This window comes from Chionomys nivalis, chromosome X (assembly GCF_950005125.1).
Source record: "Chionomys nivalis chromosome X, mChiNiv1.1, whole genome shotgun sequence".
NCBI lineage: Eukaryota > Metazoa > Chordata > Mammalia > Rodentia > Cricetidae > Chionomys > Chionomys nivalis.
In genome coordinates, this window is record NC_080112.1 from 682,327 (window position 1) to 704,630 (window position 22,304).

General features: G+C 37.6%; 2 protein-coding genes across 2 annotated transcripts in view; one reads left to right on the forward strand and one right to left on the reverse strand.

Annotated features, from left to right (window-relative positions):
• Nucleotides 1-681: 681 nt before the first annotated feature.
• Fundc2 (FUN14 domain containing 2) lies at nt 682-16,685 on the reverse strand. The gene is made up of 5 exons (XM_057760521.1): nt 16,572-16,685; nt 13,297-13,447; nt 9,285-9,360; nt 7,358-7,489; nt 682-3,499 (listed from the first exon to the last, which is right to left on the reverse strand). The coding sequence occupies exons 1-5, from the start codon at nt 16,654-16,656 to the stop codon at nt 3,422-3,424; spliced, it is 522 nt and encodes a 173-aa protein (XP_057616504.1). The 5' UTR covers nt 16,657-16,685; the 3' UTR covers nt 682-3,421.
• Nucleotides 16,686-19,847: 3,162 nt separating this feature from the next.
• F8 (coagulation factor VIII) overlaps nt 19,848-22,304 on the forward strand; it is a 132,725-nt gene continuing 130,268 nt past the window's right edge. Inside the window, exon 1 of the mRNA XM_057759896.1 lies at nt 19,848-20,524. Within this exon, the coding sequence (XP_057615879.1) occupies nt 20,379-20,524 (146 nt within the window). The 5' untranslated portion in view covers nt 19,848-20,378. The remainder of the gene's footprint in view (nt 20,525-22,304) is intronic.

The window sequence follows — 22,304 nt, forward strand, 5'->3', positions numbered from 1 at the left end:
TACCCCTGTGAGCACCATTCACAGGGCCCTGTTTCTGAAGTACCTTCTATATTGACAATGTTTAACTTCTCCATCAAAGAAAATCAGTTCTATCACCTCTGGTAAAGAGGTTATCATGTTAATTGACTCTGATTACTTGAAACAAATCATGTGCCCTGACAAACATGTCTTGTTTATCAAGTGAAAACAAATGCATTCAATGCTGTAAACTGTCTACCCTGATATCATTTAGGCCATGCATAGAATGACAGCTAATTTTTTTCAGAAAACTTAAATCTCCCATTTAAAGCCAGGCCTTCTTGGCTCTATTTTTCTTGCAATGCTGGGGATTGAACCCAGGGCCTCACACATACTAGGCAAATGCTCTATCATTGAGCTACATCCTCAGTAATACCCCATTTAAGATGAAGCAAAGATGCTGACACTATGAGGCATCAGTAGGGGTTCCCAAAATGTTTGCAGCTACTTCAGTGACCACTGAGCTAAACTGGAACTTGAAGTGTGCACATTGTGACTAATCCTCTTCTGCACCAGCTCTACACAAAGAGAAGTGACCACATGGACCCTAACCAAACTTCAGGATAGACCTATAGTCCTTATTTCAGACAATGAGTGTAAAATCTAAGTCTAGACCATTACTTATTACAATCTTTCAAAGGAACTCCAACCTGCTAATCTTTATTATACTCACCAATAATCACAAAGAAAGCAGATGGACCAGAAGTCAGCTACCAGTTCACCAGAGAAGTAGATGACCACTCCCCATCACATACCCAAAGGGGCATTGCAATAGCTTTTGCTGTCACCATACCATTGATGTGGGTAAGACATGGGGAAAGTGACAGCTACAGTCAGAATCATCATAAATGGCATACATAACTCAAAGAAGGATACAGGTAAAACAGATGATGACTCACAGTTATCAATAAATATACTATACACACAAAAAATTACCTAAAACAATGTATGTGTTTGATACTAAAAGATTGTTATTAAAATTTTCTAAAATAATGAGGTATTATACTTATGATATTTTAAAAAGTATACCTAGCTTTAGTGTTAAAGACATATTGGAAACAATAAAATGACTCTGGTATCTTACAATAATTGACAAAACAAATATAATTTCATGATTGCTATAGGCAAACAATTGATACTTTGGGAAATCACAGTACTATACTCTCTTGTTTCCACAATAAATAGTGAAAAATCATTTTTAAATTCTTTTAGAAAAATATGTACCAAGGAGAGTTATACCACCATGTAAAAGGATGATTAATACATATTACAAATAGAATAACTTATATTGGCTTAAGTAATATCAAAATGTAATAAGGAAATACAAATAGGTGAATCCTAAACAGTTTTACACATCCACTGGTAATTTCAATCTTACAATTCAATACATCATTGTCAAGGTATGTCAAAAGGTAATTATCTTTATTGTATGACCTTAAAAGCACACTATTACACATGGGTTCATCTACATATCTAAGAATTCACTTGCATTAAACTGAAACTTTAACAGGGGAGAGTTTTCTTTACACAAATAAATATATTCAATAAATATTTGAAATTTATTAAGTAGTAAGTCCTGTGGGTTGTTGTAAGGAGTGGCGGTCTGTGTTCTTGCCGCCCCAGCTCCCAGCTGCCTGGCTAGCTTATGCCCCGAAATAATTACATGGAAAATGTATTCTTTTACACACTGCTTGGCCCATTAGTTTTAGCCTCTTACTGGCTAACTCTCACATCTTGCTTTAACCCATTTCTAATAATGTGTGTAGCACCACGAGGTGGCTTACCAGGGAAGATCTTAACCTGCATCTGTGTCGGGTGGGAGAATCATGGCGACTGTCTCACTCGGCTTCTTTCTCCCAGCATTCTGTTCTGTTTACTCCACCTACCTAATTTTCTGTCCTATTAAAGGGCCAAGGCAGTTTCTTTATTGATTAACCAATGAAACAACAGATTGACAAATGACCTTCCCATATCAGTGGGTGCAATGAAGAAGATGGAAGACAGCTTTTGGAAGATGATTTCCTAGTTGGAATTGAGAACGTGGTAACAGCCATTATAGCAAAATCTGAAGTGCACACAGACTTTTATTATAAAGAATAATTCTGATAGAGATTGCATTTGATGGAAACAATTTATTTCACATATGATATCATTGTCTTTCTAAATTCTGAATGTGTGGAACATCTCTTTAAAATTCTGGCTTATATATTTCATACTAACTGGATAATGAAACAGTACGTCCATAGAAGAATACTGCTACCCCTAATACTTTAACAAAATTTCAAACCACAGAAAATTTTCTATGAAATACACATCTAACAGTTTCTTCCTTCTCCCACATAAATTACTTGAAAACAGCCATAAGATGCAGTATGTGGTAATGGTGGAAAACATTTCTGGACTGGATCTTAAAACCTACAAATGACTCATCTGACCATCCAACAATGAATTTCTAGCAGTTGGTTTCCATAAAGACCCACCTACCAAGTCCAATACCTACATCACTTCATACATCTTTAGCAGAAGTTCATTTCATAGTCAATCTTTTTAGTCATAGTACTTATACTATCATATTGGCAGGATAATTTTTTTAATTAATTTATTTATTATGTATACAACATTCTGCCTGCATGTATGCCTGCACACCAGAAGAGGGCACCAGATCTCCTCATAGATGGTTGTGAGCCACCATGTGGTTGCTGGGAATTGAACTCAGGACCTCTGGAAGAGCAGCCAGTGCTCTTAACCTCTGAGTCATCTCTCCAGCCCCTTGGCAGGATAATTATAGCATGTATAAGTACCTCTCTTTCTATAATCTAAAGTCAACTAAAAAAGGAAGCACACACCAAGATACCAAGATCTTTCATGCTTAAAGGCAACTGCATTCATTCCTTTCCATGTATATACTAAGGTAAGTATATGCTGCTTTTCCAAACCAAGTTTAGAAAAGGATCTTACATAGCAGAAAGGGAATATTTTTTCTTTTCTTTTTCACTTTTTAAAATTGTTTTTACTGCATTATACATTTTCTATACTCTCCTCCATACCTCCCCTCTTTCCCTTTTACCCTCTGCCATGACCCCCATGCTCCTAATTTACCCAGGATATCTTGTCTTTTTCTCAAAAGGAAACATTTTTACTAAGCTACTCATTGATCAAGTCATGAGGCATATACTGGGAGAGTCAACATCTATTGTCTTTTCCAACATGTCACACTTATGAGAAGGCCTGTATTAACTTTGTACCAGGAGAAGCCTATGGAAGCCATTCAGATTTGCCACAACAGGGAGAAAGGTACAGGACAAGAGGAGCAAGAGGAGTGCTGATTGTCCTACGTTTAAGTGCAAAAGGTGCTGGCAAGAAAAAAGAAGAAATAAAAAACAATGTGGTGAAGTTGTATTTCTTATGATGCCATGCCAAGCAAAAAGCCTCCAAAAAATCCTCCAGTTACTAGAACATTCTTCTTTATAAATGACACAACCTGAAAAACAGAAGATTTTGATATAATGAGTTATTTTGCTAAGGATATTGATCATTTCCATTACTGACAACTATAGGTAAAGTCTTATTTCTTTATTTTCCTAAGCTCCTACCTCCCCTACAACTTCCTGAAAAAGTTTCTACTCATCTGAAGTTTGGTGCACATATGGATAGGTACCCTGTATGGCTTTCTTATCAATTTATTATCTCTTCTGGCCACTTCCCTTACAAAGTAAATGAGAAATAATATATCCTACATCCTGACTTAATTATTTCTTTTTGTTTTTGCATTATGCAGTATGTGTGTGTTTGTGTGTGTGTGTGTGTATTTGTAGTACATGAACATGTATGCACATGTGCATATACATATGAAGGGCCAATATTGATAGGTGTCTTCCTAGATGACTCCCACCTTATATATTGAGGCAGGCTCTCTTGCTGAACCTAGAGATTGCCATTTGGGTTAGTCTGGCTAGCCAGCTTGCTCTGGTGATTTTGCAATAGCCTTGAGACTGAAGGCAGGCCACACCTGGCATTTACATGAGCGCTGGGGATCTAAAACTCTGGTCTTCAGATTTGCATGGTAATCACTTTACCAACTAAGCCATATCCCTGGCATAGTCAAATCATTTCTTGAACTTAAGCACAGTGTCTTCATTTTCCAATTGAGTAAGTCATTTGCAACATTACGTTCCCATCACTCTGTCCATTCTCCTTGCACCATTATGCAAAGTCAACAGTGTCTCTTCACTACCACTGTATCTAGAGATCTTGATTAGCTTTAACTGTCAACTTGAAACAACCTCCAATTATCTGAGAAGAGAATATCTCAATTGAAAAATTGCCTAAATCAACAGTTCTCAACCTGTGGTTCACAAGTCGCCCAAGACCAGCAGAAAACACAGATATTTACATTAGAATTCATAACAGTAGCAAAATCATTATGAAGCAGCAGCAAAAATAATTTTATGGATGGGGGTCACCACAACATGAGGAATTATATTAAAGGGTCGCAGCATTAGGATTAATCTGGGCATATGTGTAGGAGACTGCCTTGATTGTTAGCTGATGTAGGAGGGCCCACCATACTGTGGGCGGCACTGTTCCCTAGGCAGGTGATCTTGGACTGTATAAAGAAGCTAATTGGCATAAGCCTGTCTGCCAACCAGCAAACAACATTCTCTGTGGGTCTTGCCACATGCTCTTTGGCTGTGAATTAAATTCCTTAGTCAGAGGTAATGCTGTATGGGATAGCAAGCAGGCAGCAAAGATACATTTGTTTCTCTTTGTGTTTAGCTGCCCAAGTTCCAGCCTTGATTTTCCCTCAATAATGGCCTGAACCTGGAACTGTAAACTGAATAAATCCTTTCCTCCCCTAAGCTGCTTTTGGTCAGAATATCTTATCCCAGAAACAAAAATGAAGCTAGGACATTATGTCTCCTTGCCCTACTTCCACTTAACTCTCCAGGACTTCCACGTTTATTTAAACAAAGTACTATCAGAGGGAAACAAAAAAATTTCACTTACATTATTTTATATGTATATCTGGGGAGATATGTATATATGAGTACACATTCATGTGTATAGAGGCCACATATCATCTATGGCTATTTTCACTCTATATGAGGAAGTCTGACTGTTGTGACAGAGACCATAACTCAAAAACTAAAAATATTTACTACCTGGCTATCTTCAGAAAAAGTCTACTAACCCAATATTTAAGTATTTCTATTAGTCATGTGCAGAACTCATGGAGTTTGGATATTTCAAAGATAAGCAGGAATAGAGATAAAAATGTAACTCAAAATGTTCACATTGGCAGTACACCCCACCCATTATGGTACACCTATTCCTATAAGAACTTGTTAACATGCCAGGCCTTCAATCCCAGCATTTGGTGGCAGAGACAGGCAGATCTCTGTGAGTTCAGGGCCAGCTTGGTCTACAGAGTGAGCTCCAGAACAATCAGGACTGTTAGACAGAGAAACCCTGTCTCAAAGAACAACAGCAACAAAAAACTTTTTAACACAACTACTATCTTCATTTCCTTTGTTTTTTCACTCACTGACAAAGGTCACCAAATATTTGGATTACTAAGGTTTACAAGAGGCTGGAGAGACAGTTTAGCAGTTAAGAACACTGGCTGTTCTTCCAGAGGACCTGGGTTCAATTCCTAGCAACCACGTGGCAGCTCACAACCACCTCTAACTCCAGTTCTAGAGGACCCAATGCCTTCTTCTTGCCCCTATAAGCACTAGGTATGCACATGGTGTATAGATATACATGTAGGCAAAACACCCATACACATAAAAAAATAAAGTAAAATCTTTTTAAATAAAAAATTCCTTCATGAGAGTGAGGTAGCACATGCTAGGTATCGCAGAACTCAAGAAGTTGAGACAGGAATTTAAGACTTTGTCCCCTGAAAACTGTTTCTACAGTAATGGTATTCTAAGATTGACATACTGAATATAGCTTTTGTCTCACTGCTCCAAGTTCTTTGTAATTATAAAGCTTTTTATACTGCTGAGACAGTTATGTGTTCCATTTTTTCTTTTTAAATTTTATTTAAATAACACTTTTTCCTTTTATTTTACATACTGACTGCTGTTTTTCCTCCCTTCTTGCCTCCCAGTACCCCCTTTCCATTTACCTCCCTCCCCTTCTATTCTTTTCTACTCTTCCTCTATTTCCAATCTCCATTCAAAAAGTGACAGGCCTGCCATGGGCTTAAGTAAAGCATGGCACATCAATTTGTGGCAGGACAAGTTCCTCCCCTTCTGTCAAGGCTGGGCAAGGTAATCCTGCATGGATAACAGGTTCCCAAAAGCCAGCAAAGCACCAGGAAGAGGTCTTGATATCACTGCTAGGAGCCTTAAAAAGAGACCAAGCTATACAACTGTCACACACATGCAGAGGGCTAGGTCAGTCCCATGGAGGCTCCTGACTATTGGTCCAGAGTCCATGAGCTCCCAAGAGCTAAGGTCAGCTGTTTCTGTGGGTTCCCCAACATGACCCCCTGGCTCAAATAATCTCTCCTCTCATTCTTCAGCAAGACGCCCAGAGCTTGGCCCAATGTTTGGCTGTGGACCTCTGCACCTGCTTCCATGAGTTACTGAATAAAGTGTCTCTGACAACAATTAGGGTAGTCATCAATCTGATTACAGTAGATGGCCATTTCAGGCACTCTCTCCACTACTCCTATGAGTCTTTGCTGGAGTTATCTTTGGTGTGGGACAATTGTCTGTATTGTGTCAATTGTATTTTAAATAAATGCTGATTGGTCAGTAGCCAGGCAGGAAGTATAGGTGGGACAACCAGACAGGAAGTAGAGGCAGGTCAATGAGAACAGGAGAATTCTGGGAAGAAGAAAGCCCATTCCTCAGCAGTCCTGGCCCAGCCACAGAAGAAGCAAGATGTGACTGCCTCACTGAATAAGGTACTGAGCCATGTGACTAACATAGACAAGAATAATGGGCTAAATAAGTTATAAGAGTTAATAAGAAGCCTGAGCTAATGGACCAGTTTATAACTAATGTAGACCTCTGTGTGATCTCTTTGGGACTTAACGACTATGGGAACTGGGCAGGACAAAACCCCCCGACAACAATCTTTGTGGGTTCCTGGAAGTTTCCCTGGCACCAGGTTTCTCCCCAAACCCAAAATGCCTCCCATCAAGAAGTTTCTTTCTTTACTCTTCCCCTCCATCCTACCTCCAACCTGCCTCCTACACCCAGCCCACCCAAACCACTCCCTCAGTTCTCATCCCTCCATCTTCCCTCCCCTGCCCTGTATCCCATTTTGTACACAAAACTGTTTGTACTTTTTATATACTAAATCTGAACAAAGCAAGTCTTACCTCCTCAGCTTTGCTCTTGACCTCAGTTGGTATTTGGTTATTCTTACGAATTTTCAACTGCTCTTTGGCTTTTTTCATGTCTTTCTCTACTCGTTGCCAGTCAACTTTGATATACCCAGTATGGTTTGCCAGCTACAATTTTAACAGTGATAAAAGGAAATAAAAAACATGGTCTTTGGTATTTTTTCAAAATAAATTATGAAAGAGGTAATCAAAATTCTTCTGATTTTCTATTTTTGGAGACATTTGCTATTTGTTTTTTTTTAAAATAATCTTCAGGCAAGATGTTTTATATTCAAGGTTCAAAATACTATATTCAAGGCTCCATGCCTAATAATGGAAATAAACAATTGTCCCCAATTGCTGGCAATTCTTTAATGTACATGCTGAACTTTCCTTTATACAGTTTTAAGTGAGATTTAAAAATAAGACAATTAAACTCAAAGTAGTAAGTTCAATTTTTCAGAAATTAAAAAAATAAACATTTTTTCAAGGAATTATGTATAGAATGAAATTGATTCAAGCCAGGTGGTGGTGGCACATGTCCTTATTCCCAGCACTTGGGAGGCAGAGGCAGGCAGATCTCTGTGAGTTCAATGCTAGGTAATCTCCAAACACTGCAAAGACCAACAGAATATGGCATCAAAATGTTTTAATAACTTAAGAGTTGTCTTGACATGAGATGTGTCTGCTCCTGGCAGCATCAATTACTTCAAAGAGGATGAGGGGAAACAAAGAAACTCATTATTGAGTTTGTTTTTAATGTAGCAAGGCTAGCCCTTTGGGCAAAATCTGTTCTTGCCTACACTGCTTGACAATATGCTGTATAAACTGGACATGAAGAACCCACAGAAAAAAATGACTGCTAAACTTTGCCAAAACAAGGTAGGATGCTCCTTCAGGGTTCCTGCTTCACAGAAGAAACCACCAGACATTCTGCAGGACACAGAGGAAACCGATTGACGAACTTTGCTAAATAGGTGAGACAGTCCTTCAAACTTCTTGCTTCACTGAAAAGTCTGCTAGATACTTTAGGCCTGTAAGCTAAAGATGGATGACCCATTGTTACAGAAGAACTTTGGGCAACTGTCCAGACAGCCAGATGTCTATGTCATTTCTAGAGTTTTGGAAGTTGCTTGCAATGGACATCTTGTTTACTCAGGTAATATATCCTTCTAGGAATCTTTGATGGAGTTAAAGACTAGATAGTTATAATTATAGTTTTTTCTTAGTTATGATAAAAGACAAACTAGATATAAAACTTTAGATAGGATAGATGATAGAGTATTTTCTTAATTTTGTCAAATACAAATAGACTAAATATTGTAACTATAATTCTTGCTTGATAACTGTTTTGTTATATGTAATTTTACTGTTAAAGTTAAAACATTACTTTTTGATTATACAGAAAGGGGGAAATGATATGGGATGTCTTTCTGTAGACTGTATATATATATATACATATATATATGTTGTTCTCTTTGGTTGATAAATAAAGCTCCATGGCTTATGGCAAGGCAGGATAGAGCCAAGTTGGAAATTCTAGAAGAGATACAGGAGAAGAAGGCAAAGCCTGAGAGACACCATCCAGCTACCCAAGGAACAACACACCATAGCACCACCAATAAGCCACAGGTCACATGGCAATACACAGATTAATTGAAATGGGTTAATTTAAATGTAAGGGCCAGCTAGTAATAAGCTTGAGCCATTGGCCAAACATTTATAATTAATATTAAGCCTCAGAGTGGTTATTCTGGAACTGGCAGGCAGGAGAGAAACCTCCAGTGGTTAGCAGCATTCAAAATAGTATACAAAAACAAATGTGTATGCTATTTTAGGGCATTATAGCCAAGGTTGCAATTTCTCACAATATGTTAATAGGCAAGAGGAATTTCCAAACATCTAGGAAACTTAATAGACAAACCTGAAGTAGAAAGAATCCACCTCCTACAGCTGTTGCAGCCAATTTTCCAACTTTCTGGAATACGAAACCAGTGCACCTGTAAAACCAAACCAATATCAGACAAAGTGACAAGCTGTCAGATGCACACAAACCTGAACTTCTGACAATGCTCATATTCTACTTACCTTGAGATGATCTAGTTCCTTCCTACCATCTAGAGAAACAGAAAGCCACGCTAGCCTCCAGGCTCCTACAGTCCCTATTGAAAAATACCCATTATACATTTCAAAGTCCACACTAGCATCCTGGCCCATCTCACCTTGCCCTCTACCTTAAACCTCTAGGCTGTTTCAGTTAACATGTTTTCCTCCTCTTGGACACCCCTTTGTTCTCTATACAGACCAGGTTTTCCCTTGTTCTCTCTATTCCCACTGTTCTATTTTCTTTCCCTGCCATCTCCACTACTCTCTTTTGCTATTCCTTGCTATTTTTCCTTCTCTTGCAGATATGACCATGTCCAATCTGCTTCTTTTTCTCTTGGTTTTAGACTCTTTCAGATGGCTCTAGATGTTCTTTCTCTTTCTTATCTACAATAAAAATCTCCCCCACTGCCAACCACTGAGCGGCCATTCCAGCGGTTTCTTTACTGCATCCCTCACATATACTAAGAATGTATGCATGTAACATCATATGAAGCTTGTAAATTAAAAATATACATACAAGCTGGGCATACTGGGGTACACCTTTTATCCCAGTACTCAGAAGGCAGAGGCAAGTGAATCTCTGTGGGTTTCAGGTCAACCTGGTCTACATAGAGAGTTCCAAACAGCCAGCGCTATGTAGAGAGACCCTGCCTCAAAAAAATATATTCAAATAGTCTAAACACTTTATTCAAAAGGAAGAGATTTTTAAACTGAATTTTTAAAAGATTCAGGCTGAGGAGATAGTTTACTGAATAAAGTACTTGCTATATATACATGAGGACTTGAGTTCAAATCCATAGAACCCATATAAAACTGGGTGTTTTAAAAGAGTAAAATCTATATGCTACAAAAAACCTACTTTAAATAAAAGACTCCATAAGTGACAAGTGGGAAATCCATTCATGTGTTTCTGCTGGCTGCTGCCCTGTGTGCTTCTTTTCTTCTCTGATTATTGTTGTGAAGTTGTAACCCTAAGTGGGACTGCTCTGAATTCTATAAATCTTCCCAGAGCACTGATTTTCAACCTTTCTGATGCTGTGATTCTTTAATACAGTTCTTCATGTTGTACTTACCCACAACCGTAACATCATTTTCATTGCTATTTCATAATTGTAATTTTGCTACTGATATGAATCATAATGTAATTATCTATTTTCCACTGGTCTTAGGCAACCTCTATAAAAGGTTATTCTACCAGAGATAAAGGAAGGGTAGAAGGGGCAAGAGGAGAGGAGGGAGGAGAAACTGCAGTCAGTGTGTAAAATAAATGAAAAAATTAAATTAATAAATAAAAAATAAAGTGTTCTATTCCCAAAGGGGTTATGACCCACAGGTTGAGAACCACTGTCCTAAAGGATTATCAAACACAAAAATATCTTGAGGACTCCAAAACTCTGCAACCCAATAAAATGACTTTAGGAAATTGAATTTCTATTTATAAGTAATAAATAACAGAAAATGAAATTTTGAAGCTACCATAGCATCAAAATATGAAATATTTATAAGTATTTGGGAATCTATGTTGACCATATATTGTGATATATTGATTGTATATCAATAGACTATATAACCTACAAAGCTGAAAAAAAATCAAAGAAAATAAAGCCATAGTGATTAGAATAATATGATACTGGCACCAAGACAAATCAATTTTTAAATGAATTATTTTTATTTTTTAAGTGTTTTATTTTGGGGTGTGTGTATGTATTATGTGCACACGTTTACATATGTGTGCACATGTGTAGCTTGCCATAGCATACACGTAGAAGTCAGAGGACAACTTGTACAAGTCAGATCTCTCTTCCTATCATGTGGATCCCTGAGATTGAACTCAGGTCCTCAGGCTTAATGGTAAGTGCATTTACCCACTAAGCTATTTTGCTGGTCAAAAGACATATCAATTTAATGCACAGATGATAAATTGATTTTTAATACAATATAAAGACATGGAATTAAAGCACACTTGTTCCCTTTTCACGTTTTATGTTTAGATTGTTTCTACTTTCAGGTATTACAAATAAAACTAGAACATCTGTATGAAAATTTTTATATAAAGCATCTGCTTTCCTTTATATTGTTTAAGTGCCAATGAATAGTATGCCTGAGGCATATTACAAGTGTGGAGGTATACAACACTACTTGGGAGACAGAGGAAAGAACATCACAAGTTCTGGGCCATGCTGAGCCATAGACCCCTTTGGAAAAGAAAACAAAACCAAAACGCACACAAAAAAAGCCTCTTAAAACTCAATACTACAAACACAGGTAGAAAAACATGAATTTAATAAAAGACAAAATTTAAGTAATAAATATGTTTCTAAGATTGATAAATTAGTCATTGACTCACTAAACTGGCTACTATTATGATAAAAAAATATCAACAAATGAAAACTGCCACATCAATATGTGACACAGCTAATAAGTGTGTAGTGGCATTTCAACTTTTTTAAAATAAATAAAGTCGTCCTGAAGATCTGAGGGTAAAACAGTCCCACTGATTAGCCTTGCAGACCATATTATGGTAACGCAGACCTTTAATCCCAGTAGCCACAATAACACACACATTTAATTCCAGTAGCCATAATGACACACATCTGTAATCCCAGTAGCCACACTAGTTGCCATAGAAACCGGGCATTGCATGCCTTTAATGATGGTGGTGCACGCATTTAATCCCAGCCCTAGAGAAGATTATAAAATGGGAAAAAACAGCTCTCAGACACAAATCTTATTTTGAGATTACTGGAGGCAGGATCACCATTTCGGATTGAGGTGAAGGTAGGAGTCAATGGCTGGCTATTTTACTTTTTGGACCTTCAGGTTGAACCCCAATTTCTGACCCTGAGCTTTTATTAATTGTGCTTCATAAGTGGATAGCTTCTTAATCTACCTCTTGCTGACTATGTTTCCTTGATCTAGAATGTAGATAAACATTCTGAACCTCAGTTTCTACAAAAAGTACAGAATTTTAAAAAGTACCAAGTTCAGAGTCATTTTAAGAAGAAAATGAGATACCTATATATATAAACTTAAAATAGTGCCTGATTTGTACCAAGTACCTGTATGTAAGGGTTTTGTCACCAGACATGTTATGGTAAGGGAACAGTATTTATTGTAGATATGAGAGAAAGAACAGCCAGGGGCATCTGGAAGAGTCCAGAACAGAAAGAGAAGTAGATTAAACACGTCCAGTAGACTGGATATGGTCAAGGCTTCTGGAGAGAGGAGAATAGCAGGGGATAGAGAATAGAGAGAGCAGAGTAAGAAGAGCAAGATCAGAGAATAGTCAGAATAGCCAGATTATAAGAATGGTGAGTAGCTGGTTGGGGAGGGGGGTGAAAGGCTAGGAGATTAGTATGGTGGTTTTGAAATATTTAAAAAGTACTTGTGAGTAAAAGGACCAAGGAAGCCTGGAGGTTAGCATGGACCTTGATATGCTGATAGGTGCTGCTGGTATATGTTAATTGGAGAGCAATGTGTCTCTTTTGCCAGAGGTAAGGGAAATGATTCCTTTCGGCAGAAGAGAACCAACTTCACAAGTTCTTGAGGAATGCTAACTTTTACCTAACCACCAGAAATCCTCCTATAGTTCAGGTAGAGTTCATTTTTGGATATTTGGACTGCATTTTGGAGTTTGGGGGATTAGAGTGTCCTTTGGGTCTGATAGTAGCATGCAAAAATATCAAATAGTACTTTAATTTAATGGTTTATGACATGTGTTAGCCAATTTCAGTGAAGTCAATGTGTTTCAAACAATTAGAGAAGACAGTTTCTGTAACTATACTACCAAATCAGGCACAAAAGAACTGAAAATCTTTAACATCACTTACCATCCAGTAACACCTCCAATTAACAGCTGGGTTGCTACACTATACTTTTCAACTGATGGCCCAGATTCCTGCCCAAACAGCTTACGCCACCATGGTTGCTTTTTAGTAAATTCTGCAAGATCCAGTGCCTCAAATTTTCCATCAAAGTTTCCTATAAGAGAATTAAGATATCCAGTTAATGGTTGCTGAGGAAGGAGAAGACATTTTCTTCAGTGGTATAGCTAGCTAATGGTAAGGTGCCATGCTCTAGTAAATAAACTCTCATCCATATTTCTGTAAACAGCCCCAGTGAAACTCAATGGGTCATCAAAAATAAAGTATAGTGAAGACAAGACAACAATTGAAGAGGGTATTTTGGAAAAGGATGGGGATCAGCAGAAATTGGGAAGGACAAAAAAGGGTTATGGGGTGGGTATAAATATGATCAAAACACATTATATACAAGTATGAAAAGTCATAATAAAATCCATCACTTTTATGATTAATATAGGCTAATAAAAACTAAGAAAACTAAGATAAAAAATATTTACTTTTATAATAATTTACCACCATTTCTAACTAGATTAAGAGATTTTAAAGCAAACAGTTATAATAAAAAATATACAAATGTTCTATTTTAAATAATAAATTATCTCTGAAATTCTGGGTTGGAATTTTGGAAAAACTGACTAAAATAAACAAATTTGAATATCTAAATTATGTCTGAAATTCTGGGTTGAATTTTGGAAAATCTGAATAAAATAAAAAAATTTGAATATCTTTATTGGTCTTCTATTGTTCTTCCTCTCAAATTTAAAACAAATTAAACTGACCTAGCAAAAACAAGTACTATTGGATAAAAGCATTATAAATATAAATATTTTCAATTTACCTCTTTAGGAGCCATCTACAAACCAATTTTCTGTATTATATGGATTTCCAGTGTATAAAGCAAACAATGTTTGAATGAGTGCTTACTAATTTATATACTTAGTAACAAACTAAGTGCACAGAAAAACGTAGGTACCATTTATTAATCTCATTTTGTAATCAGGAAACAACACACTTTGGAATGTAATACTTAGATCAGGAAAGGAAAACAAGCCAACAAAACATCTCGTTTGTACAAAAATCATCTTGAGTTTACCTGTTATATCAAGTCCTTCCCTGAAAACATGTATTAAGACAACAAATATCAAAAAATTACTATCCAAGACTATGTAGAAACAAAATAAAAAGCCAAGAATTGTCATTTAAAAATAGAATAAAAAATAGAGGCAAAATCAGAGATGATCAAGATATTAAGTTAAGCAAAAATGTTCAGAAGGTTACATACATATTCAATTGGAGTCCAAAAAGATTACTGGGATGGGAGAGAAGTAACATTATAATATAATACTTAGATTTAAAAAATGTCCATTACAGGTTAAGGCAGAGGTTCTCAACCTATGGATGGCAAGCCCTTTGGGGAGGGTTGCATATCATATATCTTGCATATTAGATATTTACATTATAATTCATACCAGTAGCAAAATTACAGTTATGAAGTAGCAATGAAAGTAATTTTATGGTTGGGTTCACCACAACATGAGGTACTGTATTAAAGGGTTACAGCATTAGCAAGGTTGAAAACCACTGAGTTAAGAAATCCTAAAATTTATATAGACAAAGAACCAATAATAGTGCTCCAGTTACAAAAGTTGTACAACAAAATGCCCCCAAACATCATGAAACAAAGCTAAGGTGTCCAGTTCTTTGCAAGTGGAATTCAGTCACACCATTAAGACTTCTCTATTATTATGTGGTATCTGAGGCTTTAGCTAGATAACTTATTGTGCAGGGTGTAAAACAATCCGAGAAGTCTACAGTTACATGTACAGACTACTTTTCTCAGAGGCTAGAGTGGGTTACCTTAATACCATTGTAATTAGCTCCCTCACAAATGGAGGAAAGATTAAGGACCTGGGGAAAAAAACTCTCATCATTTTAAGTGCTGGCCTCAGAAACCATGCAGTTTTACTACCATCAAATTAGACTAGAGTAGTTCCCATCCAGATTCAGGAATAAGAAATATAGACTTCAAGTTCTACTGAGAGGGGAATATCAAAGTCCACTTAAAACAGGCCATGTGGGAAAATATATCTTCTATATGATACATGGCCACAATAATCTTAGTGGGAAAGTTTAAGGGCATTCAAAACTTACAAGAGACACTTAAACTTAATTTAAAGATTTATAAAACTACAATATTCAATAAGATGCTACATCGACCCAAGTATACACAAAAATGTTAGTTGAAAACAAAGTCTAGAAATAGATTTATACATACTATTATGTCACTTTCCTAACAAGGTATATCCAGGTAATTCTACAGTAGAAAGCAAGTCTTCTCAGTTTTGTTAGAAGCAGCATTCATGTGTTTTTTTAAACAAATGGTCTACCTTATACCATACACAATAAAACAATCTATGTAACATAACAATAACATACCACCATGTTGAAGAAAATATCGCTAAAAACAAGCCTTTTAAATGTAATTTTATCAAGCCCATCCACACAACAAATGGCTCCAGTCAAAAGTGGAATTAAGTTGATGATGGTGGATGAAGTGGAGTGAATAAAAATCAGAGTGCCCTACAGCCTACCCAATTTCATCAGTTGTTCATTAAGTACTGCTAAACAAAATTTACAAGCCTCGTCTATGGGCCAAGGAAAACAATAATTACTATAAGAAACTACAATTCATGTAAGCCTCAAGATTTCTCAGAAATTCCTAGGTACTCTCTATAGCAATTGCATCGCATGTGCTGGTTACAACCTAAATTTAATGAATCGACTGACTTAACGCTAACCAAATTAGAGTAAGAAGAATAACTTAAATGAATCGCTGCACTGGAGTTTTCTTTTTCAGTAGTTTGACTAAAAGTACCATCCTATACCTCCTACTAATTAACGAAAATGAGGACTGCCAGACATTTGAGAAGCACATCCTAAGAGACGAACACGTTTTTGTCAGAGAGCCAAAACGCTTGAGAACAGGAACTGAATCTCTGTAGGATACCTCGGTAGGGGCGGTGCTAGAAACCCGGAGGAGGTGAGCCAAAAAAACGTCCCAGGACAGCTCGGCAACCAGTCTGAGCATAACCTTGGCCAGGGGCCGAAAAGTCTCCAAGCCTCTCTGGGCGCTACTGAGGCTCCCTGCCGCAGGAAGAATGCGGCAGGCCCTCGGCTGTCCCTCATCCTAAACCAGGAAGGCGGTTCCACCCTCGACCCTCCGCGCGAGCTTCTGCCTTTACCTTGACTCGTGGCGGCCATTTCGGGGTAACTAGTATCGCGAGGACACAGTTGCATCTCGCGGGACCAAGGACAGGCATTAGTCATCCGCAACTGGCTTCCGGCAAGTGGGGCAGATACTTCCAGTCCCGTGGCAGCAAAAGAGGGCGGGCCTGGCACAGTGAGACAGCTTTTCTGTCCCAGAACATTGCTTCACCAACCTAAGCTGCAACCCCACACTCGCGCAGAAGAATGCTTGCTATTCCTGCAGAAAGTCTTTTCGCCTTAGGAATGCCACGGTTTATTTCAGCTTTATTTGTTTGTTTGTTTGTTTGTTTCAGATTGTTCGTGTTTACGTAAGCAGTGAGCAGAATGCTTGCTATTCCTGCAGAAAGTCTCTTCGCTTTAGGAATGCCACGGTTTATTTCAGTTTCATTTATTTATTTATTTCAGATTGTTCGTATTTACGTAAGCAATGAGCATATGTTAATTCCGGTGCTCATTCCAACGCTGTTTCATATCTTACACTTCTTTTTGGTCTTTCGAGACAGGGTTTCTTTGTGCAGCCCTGGCTGTCCTGGAACTCGCTCTGTAGATCAGCGTGGCCTCGAACTCACAGAGATCCGCCTGCCTTCTGCCTCCTGAGTGCTGGGATTAAAGGTGTACGCCACCACTCCCCGGCTATTTTACACATTTTTAAAGCATTCCAGCCACATTAATAATGTACACTTGTAATATAATCGTTGCTTCTTGCTCATCTTTAAAGTTTATATATTTTTTGAGAGATTTATTTTTACTTTATGTATATAGATGTTTTGCCTACATATATGTCTGTGCAGCATGTGTGTGCAGTACCCAAATAGGTCAAAAGAGGGCATAGAATCCCCTGGAACTGGAGAGGGGGTGTGATACAGCTATCTCAATAACAGCTGAGCACTTCATTGTCTCTTATTCTCTGTACATTTACTAGTTGTGAGTCTATTGCAAAAACAAGCTTCTCAGATGAGGGTTGAAAGATGCCCTATTTTACAGGTATAATGGTAAGACATGGGGTCAGTTTATTTCTATGTCCATTTAGGAAAGCAGTAATATTAGGTTCTGCCCTATGTCTTAGGCAGCTATGAGGTTTTGGCCCTATAACAAGTATGAGTTGTATCCTGTAGAATGTCAGAGCCTGTTCCAACAAAGTCAGCCAGGGTTCCTGGAAGGGGGTGCTGAGGCTAAGGAAATGTTAGACTGAAAGAAATTGAGACAGAAAACACAGGATAGATTAGGGGAACTTCCAGCTTACTCTGGACAGCCCCAAGTTTATTTCAGAGCCTGCTTGTATAGAAAAACAGAACAAAGCACAGCACAGTCAGTGTCTAAGACCATTTCTGTCCTTGAGCAAGCAGTTTCTTTTATCTGGATGTGCCCTAAGGTCTAGCATCAGCAGTATTCTTTCTACTAGATAGTATGTTCTTTTCTCATGGGCTGAATGCTCTTTTCCGTATGTCTTCCTTCCCATGGGCTTAATCAGAACTTTCTCACAGCCCTCAAGGATACTGGAGCAAGCAGAGCAGGCAAGCTTGAACTCAAATGGCTTTTAAGTCAGAATTGATTCCAAATGGAAATTGAGTCACATGTGGGCTCCCACAGCAGAGTGGGTCTTAAATACAGCATGAAGTAGTTGGGATTATCTTGCCATGGCACCCATTATCATAGCTCACAGGGTTCATAGCTGCTGTGTAAGACTTTTTGATAACTTGTCTCCCCTAATAGCATGTATGTAATCTTACAACACTGTGAAATCTTGTCAGTGGGGGTAAAGCTGGGTTTCCTTCCCTTTCTTCGTTCCTTCCTTTATTCCTTCTTTTCTTTTTTCTTTCTTCCTTCCTTCCTTCTCCTTCCTTCCTTCCTTCCTTCCTTCCTTCCTTCCTTCCTTCCTTCCTTCCTTCCTTCCTTCCTTCCTTCCCCCTGCTTCTACTTTTGTTAGCCAGGTCTGTGTCAGTTTTATGACTCAGATATGTTATATCTTTAGCAATAGGGTCTCACCATCCAGTTCTTTAGAATAATTGACAATAACATTAGCTATAGCCCATAATGTTTGAAAGTTTATGGGGCCAACAACTCCAAAAGAGGCAACCATTCCTGGTACTGGGCTTGATATTTATTAGCCTGTAGTGAATTGTCACCCTGTTGTAGGTGACATTTGAACTCCATTTGAACTCTTATATATGTATACATGTGTATTTTAGAAAGCATCTACAGTAGTAGGTTTCTGTATGTCTTTTTCAAATACCTTTAGTGTTAGTAATCACTTCCCATACTCCCTTCTCTTTCTAGTCCTCCCATCCTTATCCTTACTTAACACTTCTTGTTCAGTTAGTCCTCTTCTCTTTTCATACCCACTTCCCTTGAAATATGCCTTCCCTTTCTGGCAAAATGCTCTTTCCTGTGGGATTAATCAGAACTTTCTCACAGCCCTCAGGAAATTGACCTAGTTTTCTAATATCTGTGGATACTCCAATTTAAAAACACGTATCTAAAGATTCAGTGTTAACATTCACATATGAGAGAGGACCTGAAATATTTGTCTTTCTGGATCTAGGTTACCTGATTGAGAATGATTATTTCCAGCTCTATGCATTTACATGTAAATTTGATAATTTAATTTTTCTTTACAGAAATGGAATAGTATACCATTGTGTGAATGTACTTCATTTTCATTATCAATTCTTCAGTTGTTGGACATCCGGGCTTTTTCCAATACTTGGCTATTGTGAATTGGATAGCAATGAATATGGATATGCAGGTATTATTATAGTAATATGTAGACTCCTTTTGGATGTATGCGCAAGAGTTTTATAGATGGGTCATATGGTAAGTTTGTTTCTAGTTTTTTTGGGGGAGGGAGGGTGTCTTAGTTAAGGTTTCTATAGCTTTGATAAAACACCATGACCAAAAGCAATGTGGGGGTGACAGGATTTAATTTAGCTTGTACTTCCAGATAACAGTCCGTCACTGATGAAGTCAGGGCAAAAACTCAAGCAAGGCAGGAGCCTGGATGCAAGAACTGAAGCAGAGATCATGGAGGAACATTGCTTAATGACTTGCCCTTTATGGATTGATCAGCCTGCTTTCTTATACAACTCAGAACCACCTGTCTAGGGGTGGCTCTGCCTATAGTGACCTGGGGCCTCCCATATTAATCATTAAATAAGAAAATGTCCAGCAGACTTTCCACAGGCCACCTTATGGAGACATTTTTTCCAACTGAAACTCATCTTCACAAATAACTCTGGTATATGTTAAGTTGACAAAGCAGAAACAACAACAAACAGGACAGAGGACACAGGTGTTTTACCTGGGTCTCTAGATCAGGTGGGCAGCTGGAGAGTTGCTGTGGGGGAAACGAACTGGGATCTGGTAAATCCGAAAGTTTCTTTGCTGCTGGTACTGAGGAAGAGACTTTTACAACAGTCTAGGAATCTGAGTACAATTGAAACCTCTTCTTTAGTATTCTGTACCTTTTCTCAAGGACTCAAACTTGGTGGGATACTCTCAGAGAGGAATGGGTTAAGCCTTAGCTCAGCCACCCTTTTCCTATTCCAGTTTTTCCTGTGCCTGCTTTGCACTGCCAAAAGGAAGTAATCCTTTTCAGCTCTGCTTAGTGCTAATGCTACTGTCACTCTCAGAAGATAAATTTCCATAAAATCCTCTGCAAAATATTTAGGACTTTTCACTAAATCATAAATATTTTGCATTTTTTCTTCTTGAGAGCTAAAGATATTTTAGAGAAGAGTTAATTTTTCACTTTTCTAGTTGAACATTTTCTAGGAATAAAAGCCATGCAAATAGCACTCTTCACTTGTTTCTTTCTTAGCCTTTTCTATTTCTGCTCTAGTGCCACCAGAAGATATTATCTAGGTGCAGTGGAAGTGTACTGGAACTATAGGCAGAGTGATTTACTCAATGTGCTGCACATGGACACAAGGTAAATATGCTCTGTTGAATGTAACATTGTGAGGCTATGTCTTTGACTAGAAGATGCAGACACTAGGCAAAAGTGGATGACTAATACTTAGTTAAGTCCTTCAAACATTTGCAGGTAAGGTGTGCATGCAGTCTGATTATTTGCACCATGTTGCTTGCCATTTCTTCTCAGGGACCTAATTTACTCATTGATTTTTGTTGTTTGATCATTGATTTTTTGTTGCATGTTGGCACTGTGGTTTAGAGAGAAGGATGGGATGAGGGAGAGTGAAGATGGAAGGAGCATGGGAGAGAAAGAGTAGAATTCCCCTTAGCTTACCCCAACCTTCCATAGAAAGAACTAGAACAGTGAAATTCTCAAAAGTATGCATATGGTAGACTTTTGTCTGATATTTGCCATTGCATCAGAAGCTTTTCATCTTTAGGAAGGGACTCTGGTTTATCTGATGTGATTAGACCATTAAATGAACTCCTTAGTATTATAATTGTCAATGACTTATTTCAATTTTTCTACCTCTTCTTAAATCTATTATACCTTGATTTGATAAGGTATTGAAACTGAATTATATGATAGTCTATTATTTTGTCAAAGTACTGTCTGTACTATATCTCCCTTGTCATTCTTGACATTTCTCTCCCTCTACATCCTTCCATCTTTTTCTCTTTCTCTTTTTAAAAATAATACTTACAGAACATTTCCTGATTTTATTGGGAAATAAAACAAATATATTTTGCGTTTATTTATTAATTTTTTAATCTTTCTATTACTACAGTTTCTGTTTCTCAATTTCATTCATCAATTCTAATTTTATTTGGATCACTTTGTTCTTCTATTTTTGCTTATGAAGTTGAACGCTGAAATTGCTTATTTTATGTTTTACTGTGTTTTTTGTTTTGGCTTTCTTTGTTGTTGTTTTGTTTTGAGACAGGGTTTCTCTTTGTAGCAGTTTGGGCTATCTTGGAACTCACTTTGTAGGTCAAGCTGGCCTCAAATTCACAGATATCCACCTGCCTCTACCTCCTGAGTGCTGGGATTAAAGGTTTGTGCCACCACCACCTGACTATTTTTTTTATAATTTTTATTTTTTGTTTTGTTTCATTCTGAGACAAGGTCTCACTTTGTGGCACTGACTGTCATGGAACTCACTTTGTAGACCAGGCTGCTCTTGAATTCACAGAGATCATCCTTCCTCTGCCTTTTAAATACTGGGATTAAGGGCGTGCACCACAATGCTGGTCTTTCACTGTGTTTCTTTAAATGTGTACTATAAAGTTTTTTTTTTTTGTACTATAAAGTTTTAAACACAACCAGGAATATGAAAGCAGGAAAATCAGGCATTCATGTCCAGATTTGGCTACATAGTGTGTTCACTGCCAGACCGAACTACTGGTAACCCTATCTCAAAATACCAAAAGAGATGGGGAGGATTTAAATACAATGTATATATTGTATTAATGTAAATGCTACATAGAGTCATATCATAGATACTGCATAAGTATTTTTGGTTGTTTGTGTTTCACTTCCTCATTCTTCTCCCACATCACCCAGTCTTATTCAACACACAGTGTGTGCATGCATGTACACACACACACACACATACACACACATTACTAATTTTTAAAAACTAAAATACTATACATACTTTATTTACTTTTTCACTCAGAAACACCTTGTAGAATTGTCTATAGATCAGTAGACACAACCTTAATACATTCTTTTTAATATCTGTATAAGAGCTGTGTCATACAAGTAAACACATTCATATCATTATCATTTTGGA

Coding starts and splice junctions, on each gene's coding strand:
- Fundc2 (XM_057760521.1), bottom strand. CDS start 16,656: ATGACTAATGCCTGTCCTTGGTCCCGCGAGATGCAACTGTGTCCTCGC. Junction 9,361..13,296: donor ATTGGAGGTGTTACTGGATG/GTAAGTGATGTT, acceptor TTGGTTTTACAG/GTGCACTGGTTTCGTATTCC. Junction 7,490..9,284: donor GTGGATTCTTTCTACTTCAG/GTTTGTCTATTA, acceptor TTAAAATTGTAG/CTGGCAAACCATACTGGGTA.